Below are 20,953 nucleotides of genomic sequence, written 5' to 3'. Positions count from 1 at the left end.
GGGACTTCACTGTCCAGAGTTAATCCAAAGTTGTAGAGATGAATTCAATCAGTGGAGCCAAATAAAGTTCAGTAAAAGAAACGAACAGAGAAGTTGTTTCCTTTCATAGCTGATCAGCAGCATATATACATCCTCAAGCTCCACTACTGAATAACTGAGCCCTTATAAAGCCATGCTAATTTTAGCGATGGGTTTAACAGTTCTGTGTTTTTTTTACTTGGTACTCAAGGGTGACCAACATATTTGCATCCTTTGCACTTACCATCTATGGTGTAAACCACATGTCAGGCTCCAGTCCTCACAGGCCAACACACTGCACACTTCAAGACACATTGCCTCATTAAACACACTTGATTCAGCTAAACAGCTAATTTGCAAGGCCTTCATGAACTGAATTTAGAGCATTAGATGAGGGTTAGATGGGGGTAAACGCTAACCCCCGCAGCACTTTGGCCTGGAAGATCCCCAGTTTGACATGCCTGGTGTAAACTAATAATAACATTATACAAAGCCTCATAGTTTTAGCACATCGTCGCTGTCCAAAGAAAAACATGTGTCTCCATTTTTGTTGATTTTTATTTTTCTGAACCTGACAGCTGCTGTTTACATTGTGTAAAATTTTATGATGAATAGGGCAATAGAAGTTATATGACAGAATGACCTCAATTTTAATGAGGCCAGAAAGAGAAAAAAAAACTGACTGATGAAAAAAATGAAAACGAGGCAAAATTAAGCAATAGATGGTATGGTACCATGGCCTTACACTCAGCACCATCATTATTGGCATAAAAAAAAATGGGTTGAAAAGTTCATAAAAATGTATTTGGTTTTAATTAGCTCAAGCTCACAGTGAAAATATGAGAAAAAGAAACCTTTAGCAGAAGAAAATTTTCTAAGTAAACAAAAAAAATTCAAAAATATTTTTATTAACAAAATCATGTCTCAATTATTAGCACCTCTACATACAGTACATTGTGCAGCCTCCCTTTGGCAACATAACAGCTGCGAGGACACTGGTACTTCAGTGTCCATGACATTATATATACTGTCACATCAGAGCACAGCTGTGTTCTATTTAGTTTAACCCCTTAAAATACTTTATTACCTACTAAGACTTGTTATTCTGCAACTACAGAGACTTTAATGCAAACTTGTTGACCTATTCGTGGGACATAGAATTGTATAATAAAACTTTGGGCCAGCTGGCAGGCCCTGGGCATTTAAGGGGTTAAAAATGATGGGGTAGCTGTTGCTAAAATGTTTGCGATGCTAGGTTTAGGCAATTCGGCTTGTGAGAAACTGTTATGCTTGGTTTTGTTGCATGGACTTTTAATCTGAGGGCTGGGACTAGTTCCAGCAAGTGTTGGGTGTTATTGTAGCAAGCTTCAGAGAGATAACAGCCAGAGCTAGGCTGAGGGCCACTTTCCCTCCTGTATTCTGTTTGCTGTCCTGACTTCTAAGTAAAGCTGCATTATAGACAAGAGCTTGAAGTTGTCTGAGTTTCTTCTGAGATCCCCATGCTACAATACTAACAAGGTTTTCAGGGTGTTTAAGGGGAAAGACGCTCCAAAACATCACTGATCCTCCACCATACCTAACAGATGCAATGAGCTTCTTTTATGTAAAGCAATCTTTTTTATGCCAAACCCAACTTGAGTGTGTTCTACCATTAAACCTTGCTTTGTCTCAACTGACCATAAAACCCTCTTCCAGTTTAAGGTTCAGTAGCATCTGGTGAACTTCAGGCAGTTACGTTTTTAGTTAGATGAAAGAAAATAATTCCTTCCGGACGCCTTTTAAATAAATTGTTGACACGGAGATGGGGTCTAATTGTAGTTCTGCAGCCAGTTGCACCAGCTAAACCTAAGTTCTATCATAAGTTGGGGTGTAAAGTCCATCATAAACCTTACGTTGAGAGTAGTTAGTTTAAAACTAGTGACACAGAATTTCGGTTGCACCACATACATTTGTGGTACATCATAACTAGTGGTGCGTAAAGTGACCTTAGATCAAAATACTGTTGCACACAATGACGTTTTCACTCTTTGAAGCCAAAAATGACCAGAAAATATTACACGCATTGAAATGGCTCGCATGTGTTAGTCATATTAGTTATAATCCAAATAGAGACTGTGTTTTACAATAAAGCTGTGTTTTCAAAGTGGTGACCATCTCTTGTATGTGAGTTTATTCTGTTCTGCTGCTGGAATTTTTCCAATGTTCAAACTGGAGTAGAACTCAGGGCTCCATTCCTGTCCGTGTTGTGTTGCAAATCTGTGGCTAGGAGGTCTGCGATCTTTTCTATCTCCAATTGACAAAAACAGGTGTAATCTATCCTGCAGAAGTAGTTGCTAACGCGAACTAAGATGTGTTTTGTTTTGTGGCATGTTTTCCCATCCATCAAATCGACCAGCCATTTTAACTGATTTTTTACGGCAGAACTTACACCTACTATAGGGTACTTGTAAATTTTAAAGTATAACTTAAAGCTACATTGAAACTGTGTTACTTGGTGCAATTGGTTAAATTCTAGTAGCTCATAAACTTGAACATAGTGGCAGTTTACGTTCAAATTAGGCTATGATCGAACTAACGTTCAGCTGTTGCAGCTGGATGCTGGAGACTTGGTAACCCACAATGCTGTCTTCTGCCAATCTCCAACCATGATCCACAGCCACTGGGGGCCCCCTAACATCTATTGGGTTAAAAATGGGGGTGTTCCAGTAATTATGGAACTGACTCTATGTTTCACAGTTCTATCTCAAAATCAATGAAACATCTGTGGACAGTAAAAAAGTCCAATTTCAAAATTTGGTGGCATGTTTTGTGTCTATAGATCAAACAACTACAAAACTATTAACTATGCTGTAGAGTTGAGAATGATGCAGTGATGTTTTTGTTCCCAGGGCACAAACAACATTAGTTGTGGTGGAAGATGGTGTGAGAGATAAAAAGACACCACTACATCACTCTCAACACTATAGCATAGTTATCAGTTTTGCAGTTTTTGATCTGTAGACACATGGCAGAAATAGCACTAGTTGTGGTGTGAGATTGTGTGTGAGATAAAACACATACAACTGAAGAAAAATGTGGCATGGAACTGAGCCAATTTAGATATCAGTCTTTTGCTAATTAGCTGCTAATAAACCTATTAGCTGATTACTCACTGCTGATAAAACATAGTCAGCCTACATCTGACATTACAGCTAAATAGATTTTGATGGCCTGTTTTATTCAAGTTTTATAATTTACTGTGTCACCAACATACATCACATTATATGCTAGAAGATTACATTTAGCCTATATTAGATAACATTTAGCCAATATGCCCTTTTTTATCTTCAGTCTCGTTTGACAAACGGCGTGGCACAGCCGGTAAAGCAGCTTTTGTTTGTTGTACCATATGAGACAAAGATGTTACAAGGGTATATTTTGTACATGTTTCTAGTGCCATGCTGCTTAAAAAAACAATTAAAAATAAAGTAAACCAATACAGGCTCCTTTTATCTTTCAATTTCCTTGGTCAATATTCAACATAGTGCTTAGGGTTATTTATAGGCTGTATATAAGTTTGTGCATGCCTTGTATATACTGCATACGACCTACTTACACTCTTGATCTCCACACTGATTCACAGAAGAACAGTGTGGCTTTAGTCACAGGTTTGCTTTTGTTGATACCCAAAGTGGAGATTCACTTGCACTCATTCAAATGGTTTTACTTGATATGATGATAAACGTCCAAGACATCAGCCTATTGAACACAAGGGAAAAACTCTTGACAGGTCCATGCTACAGAGAGAATCTGAACAAATTAATGGCACCACTGGTAACGATGAGTAAAAAAGGGTTACAAGAGTTTCACCTTTTGGTGAATTAGTTTAATCTCACACTGAAAATTGAGAAAAATCCAACTTTTAATTGAAGTAAATTTATTCTGAGAAAAAAATCCCTCATCAAGAAATAATTATTTTTAACAAAACCACATGCGCCACAATTATTGCATTTAATACTTCGTACAACCTCTCTTTGCCAATAAAACAGCAGGTTGAAGAATACAGAGCTGGGAATTTGAGACCATTTCTCTTTACAGAATCTCTCCAGATTGTCCAGTGTCCTAGGTCCTCTCTTGTGCAGTCTCCTCTTTAGTTCACTCCAAAGGTGTTCTATGCAGTTTATATCAGGGGAGTAAGATGACCACGGCAGAAGCTTGATTTTGTGTTCAGTGAACGTTTTTTGCCTTGATCTGGACATATGTTTTAGATCATTGTCTTCCTGGAAGATCCAGTGATGACCCATGTTTTAGTTTCTTGGCAGAGGCAGACAGATTTGGTTTAAAATATCCTGGTATTTCATGATGCCATGTACCCAAATGAGGTCCCCAGGGCCTTCAGAGGAAAAACAGCATTGCAAAACTCCAGGCACTTATGTTTGTGGTTAGATGACAGGATGTGCAAGATACATCTTCTAGATGCGCTGGGATGCATCATCAGTGATGTATCCTGGCGTCCTCGGGTGTTTTGGGTCTCTCAACATCAGACACCCTCACCCAGATGACGCAGCCGGGGATGATCAGGCCCCGACTTGTGCCCCAGCAGCAACTGCCTACGGATCAGCCCTCTTAATCCAAAGCCACCTGGTGGCTTGCTCTGTGGCTTCGCTCGCAGATTGAATGGCTCTCTTCTTTGACACGCCCAGTTGGTTGAGGACTTTGCAGCCTCTGCAGCCCACCTCTATAGGCTTGTAGTATGTCCTCCAGCCTCTGACCTTGCACTTTTCCACCAGCTGCTGGTACTTGGTGCGTTTCCTCTCGTTTGCTTCCTCAATACGCTCTTCCCAGGGCACTGTGAGTTCCAGCATGATCAGTTGTTTTGTCACTTCAGAGGTGATCACATCTGGCCAGAATGATGAGGAGATGTTCTAGGGTTCCTCTACCAGAGCACAGGGGGAGGTGTCTCACTCTTGCCCCAGATGTGAAGGTTTGCTGGGCTTGGTAGGGCATCGTAGACAGCTTGCACAAGGAACCAGATGAGATGGCAGTCCCTCTGCATGATGTTTGACCAGGTAACCCCACACTGCGGTATAAAAGGTTTTTGTGTTACCTCATACATGTACATATATATATATATATATATATATATATATATATATATATATATATATATATATATATATATATATATACACACCCCAATAAAACAGGAAGTCAGACACCTTGATCAGTGAAAGTAAAGTAAAATATAAATGGAAAAATGTTTCTTGATGAGGGTTTTTTTTTATCCCAGAATATATTTAATTCAATTAAAAAATAAAAAATTTTTTTCTGTCAGTGTGAGATTAAGCTAATTCACCAAAAGTTCTTATTACCCTTTTCACTCATTTTTATCAGGGATGCCAATAATTGTGGAGGGGACTGTATCTCATATGTGCGCCCTGTATAGTGACACTTGCATCTTGCACATCTTTACATATTAATGTTGCACACACAGACTCAGAAGGTCTGGCACATCCTTCAGCAAGTTTTGACAGAGTTCTCTTGGAATATTCTTTCAATCGGCTTACAATCATCAGGTTCATCCACGCAGGGAAGGGGTCTGAAGCAGAACTGACATTATACAAAATGTTTCTCTGCATGTTGCGTTTACACATTTCCACCCAAGATGTCTCCAAATCTCTAATATTAACATGGTGCAGCTTTAAAGTAGTTAAATCCACTTATGGCACAATTAGAGACAGCTCTATGATCTTGTGGACTTTCTCAGTAACACTCACATTAAGTCAGTGAGTCAACTGATTTATTGTTGATTTATTATTTTATTGCTGATCCTACGAATCCAATTCCAAAAAAGTTGGGACAGTTCGTGAAATGCGAATAAAAACAGGAAGCAGTGATTTGCAAATCCGCTTTGACATGTATTTAAACAAAAACAGTATAAAGACAAGATAATTAATGTTTTATCTTATCTTCATATAAAATAATTGTTTTTGCTAAACGTACAATTATTCTGAAATTGCTGCCTGAAACACATTCCGAAAAAGTTGGTACAGGAGCAATGTAAGGCTAAAAACATTGTTAAATGTTCAGAACAAAAAAAGGAATATTATCACGCATGAATGTAGAAGGAGCATCCAGGAAAGGCCAGTCCTTGATAAGCAAGGATGAGTCAAGGCTCGCCACTTTGACAAAAAATGTATCAGCAAGTAGTCGTTCCGTTTAAGAAAACATTCTTCAATGAGTGGTTGAGGATGTGAGATATCTAACCCTCTGCAATGCATAATATTATCAAAAGATTCAGGTAATCTGGAAAAATCTCTGTGCAAGGCCAAAGATCACACCTGAAAGCCTGCGACCTTCAACCCTGCAGACAGCATGCATTAAAAGCTGGCATGCTTCTGTGAAAGACATCACCACATGGGTTCAGGGATGCTTTGACAAACTGTTGTCAGTAAACACTGTTTGCCGCTGCATCCACAAATGCCAGTTAATTATATACATGTTCATGAAAATAATAAAAGAAGAAAAGGACCATCCAGATTGTAAAGTTGCAAAGCCAGGGTCTGTAGTGGTATGGGTGGTGAAATTAGGTAACCTGTACATCTATGAAAGCACCATTAACACAAAACTTTTTTAGAGCAGCATATGCTGATTTTTAGACACACTCTTTTCAGGAACACCCATCCTTATTTCCACATGATAACACCTGGGAAAGTTTACTAGTTTTCCAAGTTTTCTCCATTTGTGGATGATGGCTCTCACTGTGGTTTGCTGGAGTCCCAGATCCTTAACAATGGCTTTGTAACCCTTTCCATACTGGTAGACTTCAATGACTTTGTTTTGCATCTGTATTTGAATCTGTTTAGAATGTGGCTTTTTGAGCCCTTCTGGCCTGCTTCACATTGCCAGACAGGTTCTATTTAAGTGATGTTTTGATTCAACAGGTCTGGCAGTAATCAAAAATGAAACATATTATTACAAGTCAACTATAAAAAATATGTTTTAAGCTATTATTGTTTGGAAAAACAATATATAAAAAAGACATAAATATGACATATCTCCAATAGGACACATGCAGGACCTACACGTAGGCAGGAATGGGCAGCTTAACTGGGGCCCTTGACATGCAACAGGCCATCGTATTTCAGAATATAACAAACATGACTTACTTACTTGCAAATACAACCAAAATGTTTATTTTTACAGTTCTGTACAAACATAACTGTTTCTCTGAATTGTTGACTGTATGTTTTTCTCAAGCTTCTTCACATGATGAAACCAAATAATAAATAAATACCCAAATTTCAGTGATTTCAGTTTTCAAATACAGGCACCTTGAACAGTTAACTGAGTGCTCAAGTGCCGGTGCACACCACTAATATTGGACCAGAAAAAGATTACAAGAGCTACAAATAAAATTTTTGGTCCATATTGTTACTTACAGTGTCCAGTCAGTGTTTTGCACTATGATTCTCAGCAGGCAGTGTTAGGATCTTTGTTTTTACCTGTACAGTATGACATCTGCTGTTATAAAATAGAAATTACAGAGGAAAGTGAAACTGAGTAACAGAACAAGGAACAACATTATTCACACAGACGTGCACAGTTTTTCTCATTATTTAAAAACAAGATAAGAGTTAAAGATGGTTGTGCCTTCATCATTAAATTGAGTTTTTTCTCTTCAGATCTTTTCTTTCGGAAAAAACGTTTAAATACAGTATGAACAGCCATAGTCTAGAGCTGCATTTCATTCCACAAGGTCCCTAAGTAATACCATTATATTCCTACACACTTGAGCGCTGGATATCAGTTAGAGGAACTGATCTTCAAGAAACATGCAGTGACTGATGGGTAAACCTTCCTGCAACTTCCTTCAAAGTGATAAGCCATTGTTCTCTATTCCGTACGCAGTTTGACATTCCCTTCCAACGAAACACTTACACATAGTGTGCTTTGGAATCACCTTAAAATGTCGGAATACAGTACAGTACACTTTACAGGGAACTACTAGGAATGCATCTTAGATTTCAAGCTGCAATTTTAAACAGTGCCATGGCAACGGGTGTCCCTAATGAAGTCCCTAAATGTGATGCCATGAGAGAAGAGTATGATCTCACAGCCTTCTCACCTCAGAATGTTGCCTTTTCTGATCAATGAGGAGAACACAACAAATTTGCATGTGACTTTACTTCCTTAATTCACAAACTTGGAGGAGGAAAGTGAAACTGCAGATCCTGTTTAGTTCACACAGAAGAAGGTGATGGAGAAGTGCTTTGCACAAACAGGTCATTCCACACATTCCTGTGCAACTATATTTTTTTGTCAGAAACTTTGTCAGTTTCCTGTGTTTGCTTATGATTGAGGTCACTCTTTCATCAGATTTTAGATTTTGGCTTGGTGCGAAATAAAAAATGGTCCCTGGTCAGCACCTTTTATGGACATGAGCACATTAAACTGAAATATCATAGCATCTTGTTTGTTTCTCACAAAAACGGCAGTCAATGGTAGTATCACTGGTCAACTGGTTCTATGTAGCTTTTCAAATAATACACGTTTTCAGATGCTCCAAAAACAAAGAGAAAAAGGGCAGAGGAGTTGCAGCCAGAATGTTGCACAGGGAACAAACAAGGTTCCTAAAACTGAAGCCCCGGGAGGGAAGAAGAAAAAGGGAGCAGTGAAGCAAAGACCTGGAGACAGAGAAAACCCACCAAGCCAGTCCCGTTTCCTAGAACGTGACCATCACCTACACTTAATTTCACTTTAAAATTGATACAGAGTAGCCAGTAATATCAGAAAACAAATGCCACACTTGTCTAAATTAAATAATTAATTGTCAATAAGGGCCCAGTGTGGTATGACCCATAGTGGGCCTCTTCAGGCTATCTGTGGGCTAGCCCAGTGGTGTAGTGCCCAAATAGAAACCCTTTACAGCCCACTGTGGGCTGGCTCACAGGGGGTCAGTACAGGGTTATCTGTTGGCTAGCCCTAGCCCACACAGCCCATAGACAGCCCGCAGTGGGCCCACACAGGCACATTTGCAGGGTAATTATTAATAGTTAAGCATTAAGTGAATTCCTTGAAACAATCTGTGTTTGTTTTGAGGGGCTAAAATGAAAAATAAATAAATAAATAAATAAATAAATAAATAAACAGTGCTTTGTCAAATTTTCCGTTCACCTTAAATTGGTCCTGTATAGTGCAGGCGCCTAAATGAAACTACTGCACCACTGAAGGTGGGATGGAAAATATGAATAATAAGCTGGAAAACAAAAGCCAACTTCAGCTTCATCTTATTTTGGCATTAGTAAGTCAGGCTAGTGAATTATCAGTTTACTACTGTGTGTTCCTTCCAGTCTCAATTCTGTTCTATACATTTTAAGAACGGAAAAAAACAAAACAATACATGGTCATTTGAGTTCTGATCAGGCAGGGCCCAGATTCACACAGATACATTTATTTGTGGCCCGATTGTAATCATACATTTCTTTGTTTCTTTTTCAGCTAAAGGTATTTCCATGTTGAAATATTTAATAAAATGTTGCTGCAAAAGACAGTAGAAGAGGTTGGAGTGGAGCTCAACACAAAAGCATCTGAGAGAGTATAGAAACTGAGCATATAATCAACAGAAACAGCAGAGGAACAGAGCAAGACAGGACAAAGTAATGTAACATGCATATTAGTGTTCTGATTATGAGGTACCAGCAGATACAGATATATTTATTTGAATCACCTGGTAATTATACATGCAGCTCACTCTGTTTTGGATAAAGGTAATTTTTTTTAATTGAAAAAGTGTTTTACAGTCTGTAGTGGAGTCACTCTGGAATCTTAAAAAAAGTAAAGTACATTTCCTCTACAGAGAACACACTTCTTCCACAATTATTGCATCTAACTTACTATGCATAACATAAAACTCATTTCAAGGGGCGGAGACAAAGCATGGCATTACAATTACCCAGACAGTAAGTTGACAAAACACCTCAAGAGAGATTCTGTTGTGCACAAATCTGACAATCAAGATGTCATAATTTCTTAAGTATTAGACTCTCTTATGTGCTGTATAGTGGTACTGCATGTTTGGATGCCCTTGCAGTAAAGTTGTAAATTGACTTGTTAGGCCTTAAAGATGATCTCCAGTGTCAAATTTAATCTAATAAGTGTAATGATGTTCTGTTAGATTAAGTATCCAGTACCACCATATCTCACTGTGTGAGAAAGCCTGTCATTATCACTAAATTCCTTGTCTATAAAATGCAAGAAATTAAGAACTGCCAGTTGAACACCACAGGTTACATTTCCTTAAGTTCTGAAACGTGAAGTATAATAGACAAATTCAATTTAAGGGCTTTAGGACTGAATGTTTTCTGCTGAAGAATCTTTGGCCCTCTGGTTGATGTCGATCAGGTCGTCATCTATGTTGGTTATGACCATTTGGTATAATACAGAAGAATGAATAAAATGTTCATTACTTGCATTATGATTGTTGTGGATTTAGATAGACAGGATGTTAATCATGACTAACCAGCCTTGCTCCTTGTGAACTACCACCCTGCAGAGTTTAGTTCTAGCCCTAATATAACACATCTGAATACTAGAATAACAGAGTTGGAACCAAACCCTGCAGTTTGTGCAATTTTTATTTGCTTAGTTTAACATATTGGAAAAAATAAAACATACAAAATAAAATTCACCAAAGCTCTTACACAGGTCGCATTTATTTTTTCTATTTTCCAGTGCGTTAAATTCAGCAAATATATACAGTAATTGTGCATTAAAATGCATAGAGGTTTGTTCTCTGTAGAGGATGTGTTAACTTCCACTCAGTTCTTCACTTTAGTAATACAATTGCAACGATATATGTGGTCAATGTGCATATTGCAGTTTGATTTTTTGCAATGTGTCTATCGTGGAAATTCATATCATAATGACAAAAGTACAACACATCATGCAGCTGTACTATAGCTAGATTTGAACTATAATTCAGTATATTATAGAAAATTGGTTACCAGCTGAAACCGATTAATATAGCTTTTAGGTTCATTTAAACAAAGCTGTTTTTGGTTTAATAATTTTTGGCTACAACTATATGGCTATAATTCTATAATTATTTTACACTTTCATGCTAAAACATGCCAAAAGGTCTTGCACAGGTCATATTTTAAGTTTTATTTTATTCTCAATATGTTAAGTTTAGTAAAGAAACAGTAATTGCGCATGAAAATGTGTAGAAGTTTGTTCTCTGAAGAGGACATACTTATTTTCAGTTAGAAAATCAAAAAACATTTAATTTGTCCAGGAGTGCCAAAACCTTTGCATACAACAATGCAAACAATGTGTCTACACCAGCAGTGCACAAATCCAACATTATGCAAGTAAATTAAGTCATTAAATAAACAAAATCATGAGAATTTTATTAGTAGTATACTACCACTATTTTCTAACTTCTTAATCTCTTCGAATTCTGCTGCTTTGCTTTTAACTGATGTACAGTAAGGGGAAACAAGTATTCACTTTTTTTGTATACACTTTTGTTTTTGTTATTTTATGTACTTAAGATACTAAGTAGAATAGAATTCAGAACCATTAGCCAACTGTGTTTTGCACACAGAGGAATTAGACCTCTGCATTTAACCCATTTGTGCAGCGAAACACCCACATACATGCACACTAGTGAACACTCACAGTAGGGGGCAGTGAGAACACTTTCCCAGAGCAGTGGGCAGCCCTATCCACAGCACCCGGAGAGCAGCTGGGGGATAGGTACCTTGCTCAAGGGCACTTCAGTCATGTACTGTTGGTAGAGGGGATCGAACCAGCGACCTTCTAGTCACATGGCTGGTTCCCTAACCTCCAGCCCACGACAGTCTTTTTTTCTTAGCCAGGGGTATCACTAGCAACCCATTCCCAAAGAAATGTACTAGTTCAAATCATCTATACTTTATCGTCATGTTATTCTCATTCGCATCTTAAAACTCACATTATACTGTTACAGCAGATCTGCCTACCAGATTTACTAGTGTAATGTGACAAATGGAACCCCTGGCTTGGCCAATCATATAAGACCTCATAAATTGTAAACCAAACATATCAGACCTCGTAAGTTGTAAAACAAACATATCAGACCTTATAAGTTGTAAGCCAATGATATCAAACCTTGGGGGTGGGGGTCTCTGGTTACTTGCTCAGCAAAGTCAGCAACTGCTGAAGCTGAAGATGGAATTTTGGCTAAAATCTTACTCAAATAAACAGCAGACCTTATTTAAAACCTATAATATACAGAGTGAAACACTAAGTATTTACAAAGTGAAGATACCCACCTTGATTATGGATTTGTGGCAAATTATGGTTATCGTATATATTTGGTTATCGTGTTTTTTAGCTAGCTAACTTTGGGTTTACGTTAGGTAAAGAAAAGGGCTTAGGCTAACACTAACATTAGCTAGCTGTGGGGTGGCTGAAACAATCTGTTCTTGTATTTTTGGACAATTCCAGTTATATGACTAGATGTCATGATTCAACTCAGCCATATTGCAGCCAGTATACAGAGAGCAACTCATGTACAACAGAGCAGTTCACAATCCTTTTCAATCCTTTCATGTTGATCCTTAGAGAAGCTTTGCTGGGAGTTTATGTTGTCTGTTATCTACTAGCATTTATATAATTTTTTGTATGATTTCATAGTAGTATGACATTGTATTTTGCAAGCTGTTTACCTCTCATTATACTGTTTCACCATCTTTTGCTACACATTCAATGTTAGTTCACTGTTTGTTTATGCAGCTGAGAACTGTCAGTTTGTATTGCTTAAATCATTCGAATGCTAGTGCAAGGTATATTAGTGAAGGGGAACATTTTGTATTTATCATTTCAGTTTTCACAAGATAAAAGAGAAAACGGTGATTGCGAGCCAGGCCCTCTCAACATCAGTGTCTGACCTCACAAATGCTCTTCTGGTTGAATGAGCGAAAATTCCCACAGACACTCTCCAAAATCTTGTAGAAAGCTTCCCAAAAGAGTGGAAGCTGTTACAGCTGCATAGTGGAGACCAACCTCCTATTAATGCCTATGGATTTAGAATGGGGTGTCATAAAAGTTGTTTCCATTACTGAAGCCTCTAGAGGGCAGTAAATGATTGTGTTGATTCTATGTGGGGACAGCACTATCTGTGACTTTATGGTCATATGATCCTGTACACCCTTAACCCACCAATCTAATGTGTCCTTCGTGCTTTGGAGATGTCCAGCTACTGTATTTCTAACATCTGTAGTGTTACCAACTCCAGTCAAATAAGTCCAGAGTTTCTCCTGTGGTGCTGAACTCAACCTGACTGAGAGCTCTGAAAAAGCTACGTGTGAAATGTTCAATATGGTAGCACTACTAAGCAGACTCTCTCTTTCTTTCCTTTTGTTTTGTAAGATGTGGTTCAGTCTTGTGAGATAAAATGTATGCCAACATTCCTCTTCTTCAATGGAAAGAAGGTCGGATGACTGAGAAAATGAACACCCCTAGTCAAACGGAACATTTTGCATTGTTTTTTTTTTAATTGAAGAGAAAATACATTAACACACCCTCTATAGAGAACACACTTAAATGTGAGATTGTTTCTGCATATTGTACTGCAACATTTCTATTTGTTTGTGGAGTTTAATGTAATGTAAAATAATGAATTATAAAATATAAAATATGGCATAACTTCTGCCCAGGCCACATTTCATGTTGTTTTTTTTCCCCAAATATGCCAAATTCAGCAAATACTCAGTAATTATTTATTAAAACGAGAATAAATGTGTTCTCTGTAGAGGATATGTAAACTTATATTCACTTGAAAAATAGACAAAACGTCATTTGACCAGGGGCACCGCAACGTCAGCATACGACTGTGGGTTTAGAGCAAGATTTCAGAGAATCTCTTACATTCAAACTGAGGCTATAGTTCCATATTTTTAGTTGAATTTTAGTTAAAGACAAGATGAGAATCTACAACAGACTCTCAAAATAAGGTATTACTCTTAAATTAACTAATAACCAGCACAAGTTTTTTTAGTCTGTGAAATTTGACACTTCTGAATGACCAGAATGAATCTGTAAAACCGTGTAGCTTCAGTGTCTATACCCTGCAAACTAACGCTGGAATCAGGTTTGATAAACAGTTCTCTAGAGTACAAACAGCCTCTACTTGTTAACCTGTAGAAGTATTTTGGTCTCTCAGACATGTTGATTTAGTAAACATAGGAGAACACTTACACCCACAATCTAATAATAACCAGAGCTTGATGCAATAGAAAAATGCGAGTTTATTCCAAATGTTGCTCAAGTAATCACAGAAATAATAAGAAATTTGTGGAAGAAAAGAAAAATACACAAATGAGAAAAACAAAGAAAATGAAATTCACAATATCTCTTAACATTCATTTAAATCAAAAGTATAACCTAAAAAAACAAGATTTCAAATGCCTAACAGTCATCTGGGATATGTGTGTTTTAGAAGATGTTATTTTTAAATTCCTCTCTCCAGACACTTAAGCAGGCACTGGTGTGCTGGCAACTCCCAAGCAAAAGGAATCAATTCACTAACAAAAACATTAGTAAGCTATAATAATAATAAACAATGTAAGAACAGAAATGACAGGCACCCTGCAATCTCATTAATTAACAGAACCATTTCATGACATATAGTGAACGTCCCTTTTAAGATACAAACAGAAATCTTTAATGAAGAAAAGAGCAACTAATAATAATTGAATTTAAAAAATAAACAGAAAACCAGATCAGACTGGGTTCCAGATTGCTTCTCTTTTTTAACAGTAGGCTTGAAGAGAGGATGAAGTGTAACAGTATTAAACATGTTCTAAATGGACAGACGGTGCTCAGTAACAGCTCTGTGAGGAGCACTAACATCAACTTAGCACAATAACTTTACCTGATACTCAGTTACATGCAAAACAACTTTTGCACAGGCCATATTTTATATTTTTTCCCCCAACGTGTTAAATTGATCAATTCAATTCAGTAATCTGACCAGGGGTGCCTAAAGTTTAGCACACAACTTTAAGCCCAGTAATTTTTAGCTCAAAAATATACAGCATCTATTAAAACAGAGCAGACTCTCTTAAAGACAAATAGGTTAGGATGGATAAACAGACCTGATCACTGAACTGACAGAACAGATATAATATAGGGTGACACTAGTGGTGAAGACCCCACACTGGAGGTTTTTTTTTTGGTTTTTATACACTGAAGATCGCTCCTCTTACCAGCACTTTTGAGTTCATAAACCACCTTACACCACAGTTTGTTCTTCTGATCTCTCTTTTTAATGGCTGTGATGTGAAAGACCTCGTATGGAGGAATCAGCACCTCTTGCTCATGTGGCACAGCTGAGTATTTTTTCAGTTTAGCTCCGTAACGAGTTTTAATTTCGAAACAGGACTCTTCACCAAAATGTGTCAAATTGTTTAGCAAAGAGCTGGAAGTGAAAGTACCAAATCGAATTTTTTGATTTACAGCAACTTTTCCAAATGTAACACTGGTTCTGCGATATGAGGTCACACGCCGAAATCTTTGACTTAGTTGTTTTTTGAGTTGCTGAACTGCATCAGTCAGAAAGAAATACAGTGTGTAAAATTTAAAGGTATCTGACTTGTATGATTCTTTTCCGTTACGACAAGCATCGTTTAACACCACATAGGAGCAATTTTGGTTCTGTGATTTGACCTGTGTATACATGTATATGGCAGCAGACTGGTATTTCCCAAGACTACCTTTTGTACTCTTATTAAGTGCCTTTTCCCAGGCATCTGCAAAGCCAAAAGTTTTCTGTTTTTCATGTTCAATGTACTTTTTCATTACTAAGTCATACATGCTTTTCCTGCAGCCTTCAAAGGAGTCATCCACTGAGTTGTCAGCCATGTCCAGGGGCCAAACTTCACCATTGCTCTGCAGAAATAATAGCAAAGGTACATCAAAAAAAATCACACACAATAGCTGAAAATTGGATTATTATTTAATAGCAGCAATTATAAAATGTCAGGAAGGTTTGTGTACCTAAATTAGTTTTTGTGTTATTTTGCTGTTATTTCTTCTGAATCAACAATCTGATAATGTACCAGCTGGCAGTGGCCTCGTGAATACATAAATAAAATATATATGATTTAGTCTCGGGGTAAATACATGGTTCCTACCTTCCTTGCCGATACAGAAACCGTCATCAAGAACAGCACAGTGACCACAGACACGGTCATCTTCATACAGCTTAAGTCTTTTCTAAAGGACAAACCACTTAACAATGAACAAAGATACTTGACCATCACATAATATTCTAGACATACATAACTATTCTTCAGTAGGTGTATCTATGTATATATATATATATATATATATATATATATATATATATATGTGTGTGTGTATATATATATATATATATATATATATATATATATATATATATATATTAAGAATTTTGAATTTGAATGTCCTAATCTGATGACAGACATTTAATTTGGGTGAATGATGTAGAAGTAAGAGCAAGAACAATAGTTTATTTCATTGTCGTTACACTTTTGTGATAAAGTAGATAATGTCAACTCGCACTGCTGTCAACTGCTAACACTATGAGCAGATCATTTACCTGGAAAAATGTTGTGTGATCGGCTCATAAAGTTAATAAAAGTATCATTATTAAGTGAAAATATTTTTAATTTAAACACTGCCTTTGTGTGGCGAGAACCATGCAGAACATCTTGCTTTTCATTTCAGAGAGCTGATATTAACAAGTCAGAGATTTCACACAGGCTGTGCGTGCAGAGCAGCAGAGCATCCCAGCTACTGGTACTTAGAAAGCAGAGGAGCCGCGTGCATCACGCAACAAAAAATATATTACAATAAACCATCAAAATAAATAAAAAGAAAACAGAAACCCTGCAAAACTCTTAAAAATGTAATGTAAATTCTATTCTATATTTTATAATCAAACAAAATACTATCATCAAAAAACATTCCATGCTGATTTCCTGGTTGTTCCTGGGCTTGGAACTGTCGTCCAATCACAAGTCAGAATGATGTTGAGGATAAACAGATGTACCTGCTCTTTAATGATTTATATATTTCCACAGTTGTGAGTGAAACAGAACGGACAGCAAAAAGTGTGCTTCAAACCCACCCAAAGCTAAAATGGACTCCGAATGTGTCCAAATGTAAATGTCTGAAACATGGTTTAAAAAAAACCCCAACATATTGATATGAATAATTACTACATTAACAACGTCTTTTAATTAATAATTGTCAGTGTCTCCTTATAGAGATCTGTTTCTGTGATATTACATGGGACGCCACTGATGCCACTTCTCTTACTTTACATGCTTTTGTGTTCTCGGGTTGCCAGCTATTCATCACTAGGATCAATTTGCATTCACGTGATTATTTGTTTTCATTTTCATTTGTTTCTGTGGCTGCAGTACAGTTAGAAAATAGTCCATACAAAGACGTATCCCATACAAAATCCACCTGCACTGCACTTTCAAAATGGCCATATTTGTCAGGAAACAGCAGCTTTTTGCTGGTTGCCATAGCAACTTTGCATGCTTAAAATCCCTGCTTTGAATGCAGTTTCACTATAGCAGGTATTTTCAGACTATTATGTGCAGTTGTACTACCATGGCTTTTCTCAAACAAATGCCCCCCCATAAGCTCAGGAAATAAATAGAAATTATGACCCAAAAATTGAAGAAAAATTTCATATTTAAGTGTGTTCCATGTATAGGATGTGTTAACTTATTTTCACAAAACATGTAAGTTGACCATATATGTATATTTAACTATGTATACACAAACAAAATGGTAAAATGGTATTTTTCCAAGAGAAGATGAGATCACATTACAGTCACGATTACCATTCAGACACAATTACACCACACGCTGCAAAAAAACATGGCTTGTCGGTTCAACTGTCAATTCAACTTTTTTGCCTCGAAAAAATGCTTTTTATTTTAGTAAAATATTAGTTTAGATCAACAAAAGTAATACTATAAACCTCAAAACACTTCAAGTCAACTTCTGCCTACTTTTTACCATGCAATAACACTCAAAGATACTTTACTGACCTGCTTTTGGTGGGATGGTGACCAAAAGTGAGCACAAACTCACAGATGTTTGCTTGAATCTGGGACTTCACTGTCCAGAGTTAATCCAAAGTTGTAGAGATGAATTCAGTCAGGGGAGCCAGGTAAAGTTCAGTAAAAGAAACGGGCAGAGAAGTTGTTTCCTTTCATAGCTGATCAGCAGCATATATACATCCTCAAGCCCCACTCTTATGAATAACCGAGCCCTTATAAAGCCATGCTAATTTTAGCGATGGGTTTATCAGTTCTGTGTTTTTTTCATGTGGGACTCAAAGGTGACCAACATATTTGCATTTTTTGCACTTACCATCTATGGTGTAAACCACATGTCAGGCTCCAGTCCTCACAGGCCAACACACTGCACACTTCAAGACACATTGCCTCATTAAACACACTTGATTCAGCTAAACAGCTAATTAGCAACGCCTTCATTAACTGAATTCAGAGCGTTAGATGAGGGTAACGCTGATCTCCACAGCACTTTGGCCTGGAAGATCCCCAGTTTGACATGCCTGGTGTAAACCAATAAAACACTGTACAAAGGCTCATAGTTTTAGCATATGACAAAACTGATCAAAAGAAAAAAAAAGAAACAACTGCATGCCTTATACGTATTGATTTCATTGCCAAATAGCCAACTATGCAATTTCACAAAATGTACCCACGCTAGTAAGGGAACAACTAGACTCAATTTAGTTCTCTGCATATGTTAATAGAATCAATTTCATCCACATTGCACAGCCAGTACATGTGACAGCACAATCTATGCAATTCTCCAGGGCAGAACCAGCAATAGGTGTGGGAGATGGTGTGAGAGATAAAAATCACTGCTGTCAGGAAAAAATCTTGTATCTCCATTTTTGTCATTTTTCGGTTTTTGTCATAGTTTGGAAATGCCTGTTGTCCTTTACATTTGTGAGTAAATTTCATGATAAATGGACTAAAAGACTCCACACCTGCCCCCGGCATCTTCCCTCCACCCATTATTAAAGTTGTTACAGTTGTCCCGAAATCCAGGAGGATTGGACGAACATCGCCATGGAGTCCTCACTGCTTGGAGAAATAGTCAAAGCACTCTTCCTCCTGCAGCAGACACAGCATCAAGCTTTCCTGGATGTCCAGCAGGAAAACCAGGCCCGCTTCGAGGCCCTGGCTCAGGGCCAAGAGGCGGACAGGAAGCTTCTCCAGAGTTTGTTGACAGCCACCGGTACTCCAGCTCCGGCTACCATCCCCATCTCGAAGATGACTCCACAAGACGACCCAGAAGCGTTCGTGGAGCTCTTCGAAAGAGTGGCGGAAGACTGGGGATGGCTGAAAAAGGACTGGGCCATCCAACTGCTGCCCCTGCTCACGGGGGAAGCCCAGCTTGCCGCCCAACAGCTCCCCGCTCAATCGCAGCTGGAGTACGACGAGCTGAAAAAGGCCATCCTCCAGAGGGCTGGTCGAACTCTGGAGCAACACCGTCAGCGGTTCCGCATGCTGATGTTCGATGAGTTTGACCGGCCCTTTGTGCTGGCTCAACAGCTCCGTGATTCCTGCAGGAAGTGGTTCTTGTCCAAAGAATGCAATTCTGAGAAGGTGCTCGACCTGGTGGTGCTGGAGCAGTTCATCGCCCGCTTGCCCGAGGAGATGGCAGCTTGGGTCTAGTGCCACCAACCAGAATCGCTGGACGAGGCCACAAAGCTCTCTCTCTCCCTATTCCCGCTCCCAGAAAGAAGGAAGCTCTAGCCCCGAAACCCTTTCCCCGCTCTCGCCATCCCCGAAACTTTCTACCTCCTGCACCCCCCTGCAGCTACTCATGGTCTGTCGTCTCTCTGCACAGGGAGCAACAGCTGAGCCCACAAGAGCTGGGGTGAAGCCTGGGCAGGCGTGTTGGCGATGTGGGGAGCCTGGACATTTCCAAGACCAGTGCCACCACATGGAGGTCGGACCATTGGTCCGGGTTCCCACGTCGCCACCCACCTCCCCTGATCAAGCTGGAGCGTACCGTATACCAGTGAGTATTCAAGGGGGTACACATCAAGCCTTGGTGGATTCTGGCTGTAATCAAACCACGATTCACTGATGCTTGTTCCAAGATGTGGCTTTGGAGAGGGCATATCAGGTGAAGGTGTAGTGTGTCCACAGGGATGTACACAACTATCCTCTCCTACTCATTACAATTGAGTTTTGGGGAAAAAAGCATAACGTGCAGACGGCGGTTAGTCCTTGCCTTACCCATCCTCTGATTTTGGGGACAAATTGGGCAGTTTGGGGTGCTAGTGAAGGCTTTGGTAGAGGATGGGTCCCGCAGTGCTATAAGGAAGGGGGCATGTGCCGCACTTGAGGCAGGCAGGCTTCCGCGTCCATCTGTGGCAGCTCTTGAGCGAGGGGGGACGAGAGGTGGCTCCTCCGGGGGTGGGGCTGAACCCGACAGCATGGCCATGCCTCCGGGGCTCATCCTCTTGGCTCACCTCGGGGATTTCCCTCTGGGGTAAGTGAAAGTTATTGATGGTCAGTTGCTCAAGCCATCCCAAAAGCGCCTTTACGCCCCCTTCCATTAATCGAGGTCCCCATCGAAAGAATTGGCATGGACCTCGTCGGACCATTGGATCGAAACGCACGTGGGAATTGCTTTGTATTGGTCTTAGTAGATTATGCAACGTGATATCCAGAGGCGGTGCCTCTTCACAACAGATCAGCACGTATGGTTGCAGAGACTCTCTTCAAAGTGATCTCCCGAGTCGGGATCCCAAAAGAGATCCCGACTGATCAGGGCACTACTTTTAAGTCACGCACTTTACACAAACTATATGAATTGTTGGGCATTAAATTGATTTGTGTCAGTGTTTACCACC

At 38.8% G+C, this 20,953-nt stretch overlaps 1 protein-coding gene across 1 annotated transcript; it reads right to left on the bottom strand.

The window, feature by feature from the left end:
- Window positions 1–15,042: 15,042 nt before the first annotated feature.
- LOC118809947 (NAD(P)(+)--arginine ADP-ribosyltransferase 2-like) lies at window positions 15,043–18,281 on the bottom strand. Its single transcript, XM_036573464.1, has 3 exons — window positions 18,099–18,281; window positions 16,179–16,260; window positions 15,043–15,933 (listed from the first exon to the last, which is right to left on the bottom strand). Exons 2-3 carry the CDS (start codon window positions 16,242–16,244, stop codon window positions 15,145–15,147), a joined length of 855 nt encoding a protein of 284 aa, XP_036429357.1. The 5' UTR covers window positions 16,245–16,260; window positions 18,099–18,281; the 3' UTR covers window positions 15,043–15,144.
- Window positions 18,282–20,953: the final 2,672 nt, after the last annotated feature.

The sequence above is a fragment of the Colossoma macropomum genome, unplaced genomic scaffold (assembly GCF_904425465.1).
Source record: "Colossoma macropomum unplaced genomic scaffold, Colossoma_macropomum, whole genome shotgun sequence".
NCBI lineage: Eukaryota > Metazoa > Chordata > Actinopteri > Characiformes > Serrasalmidae > Colossoma > Colossoma macropomum.
Note: the sequence above shows the minus strand (reverse complement) of the source record. Positions and strands in the feature narration are given on the sequence as shown.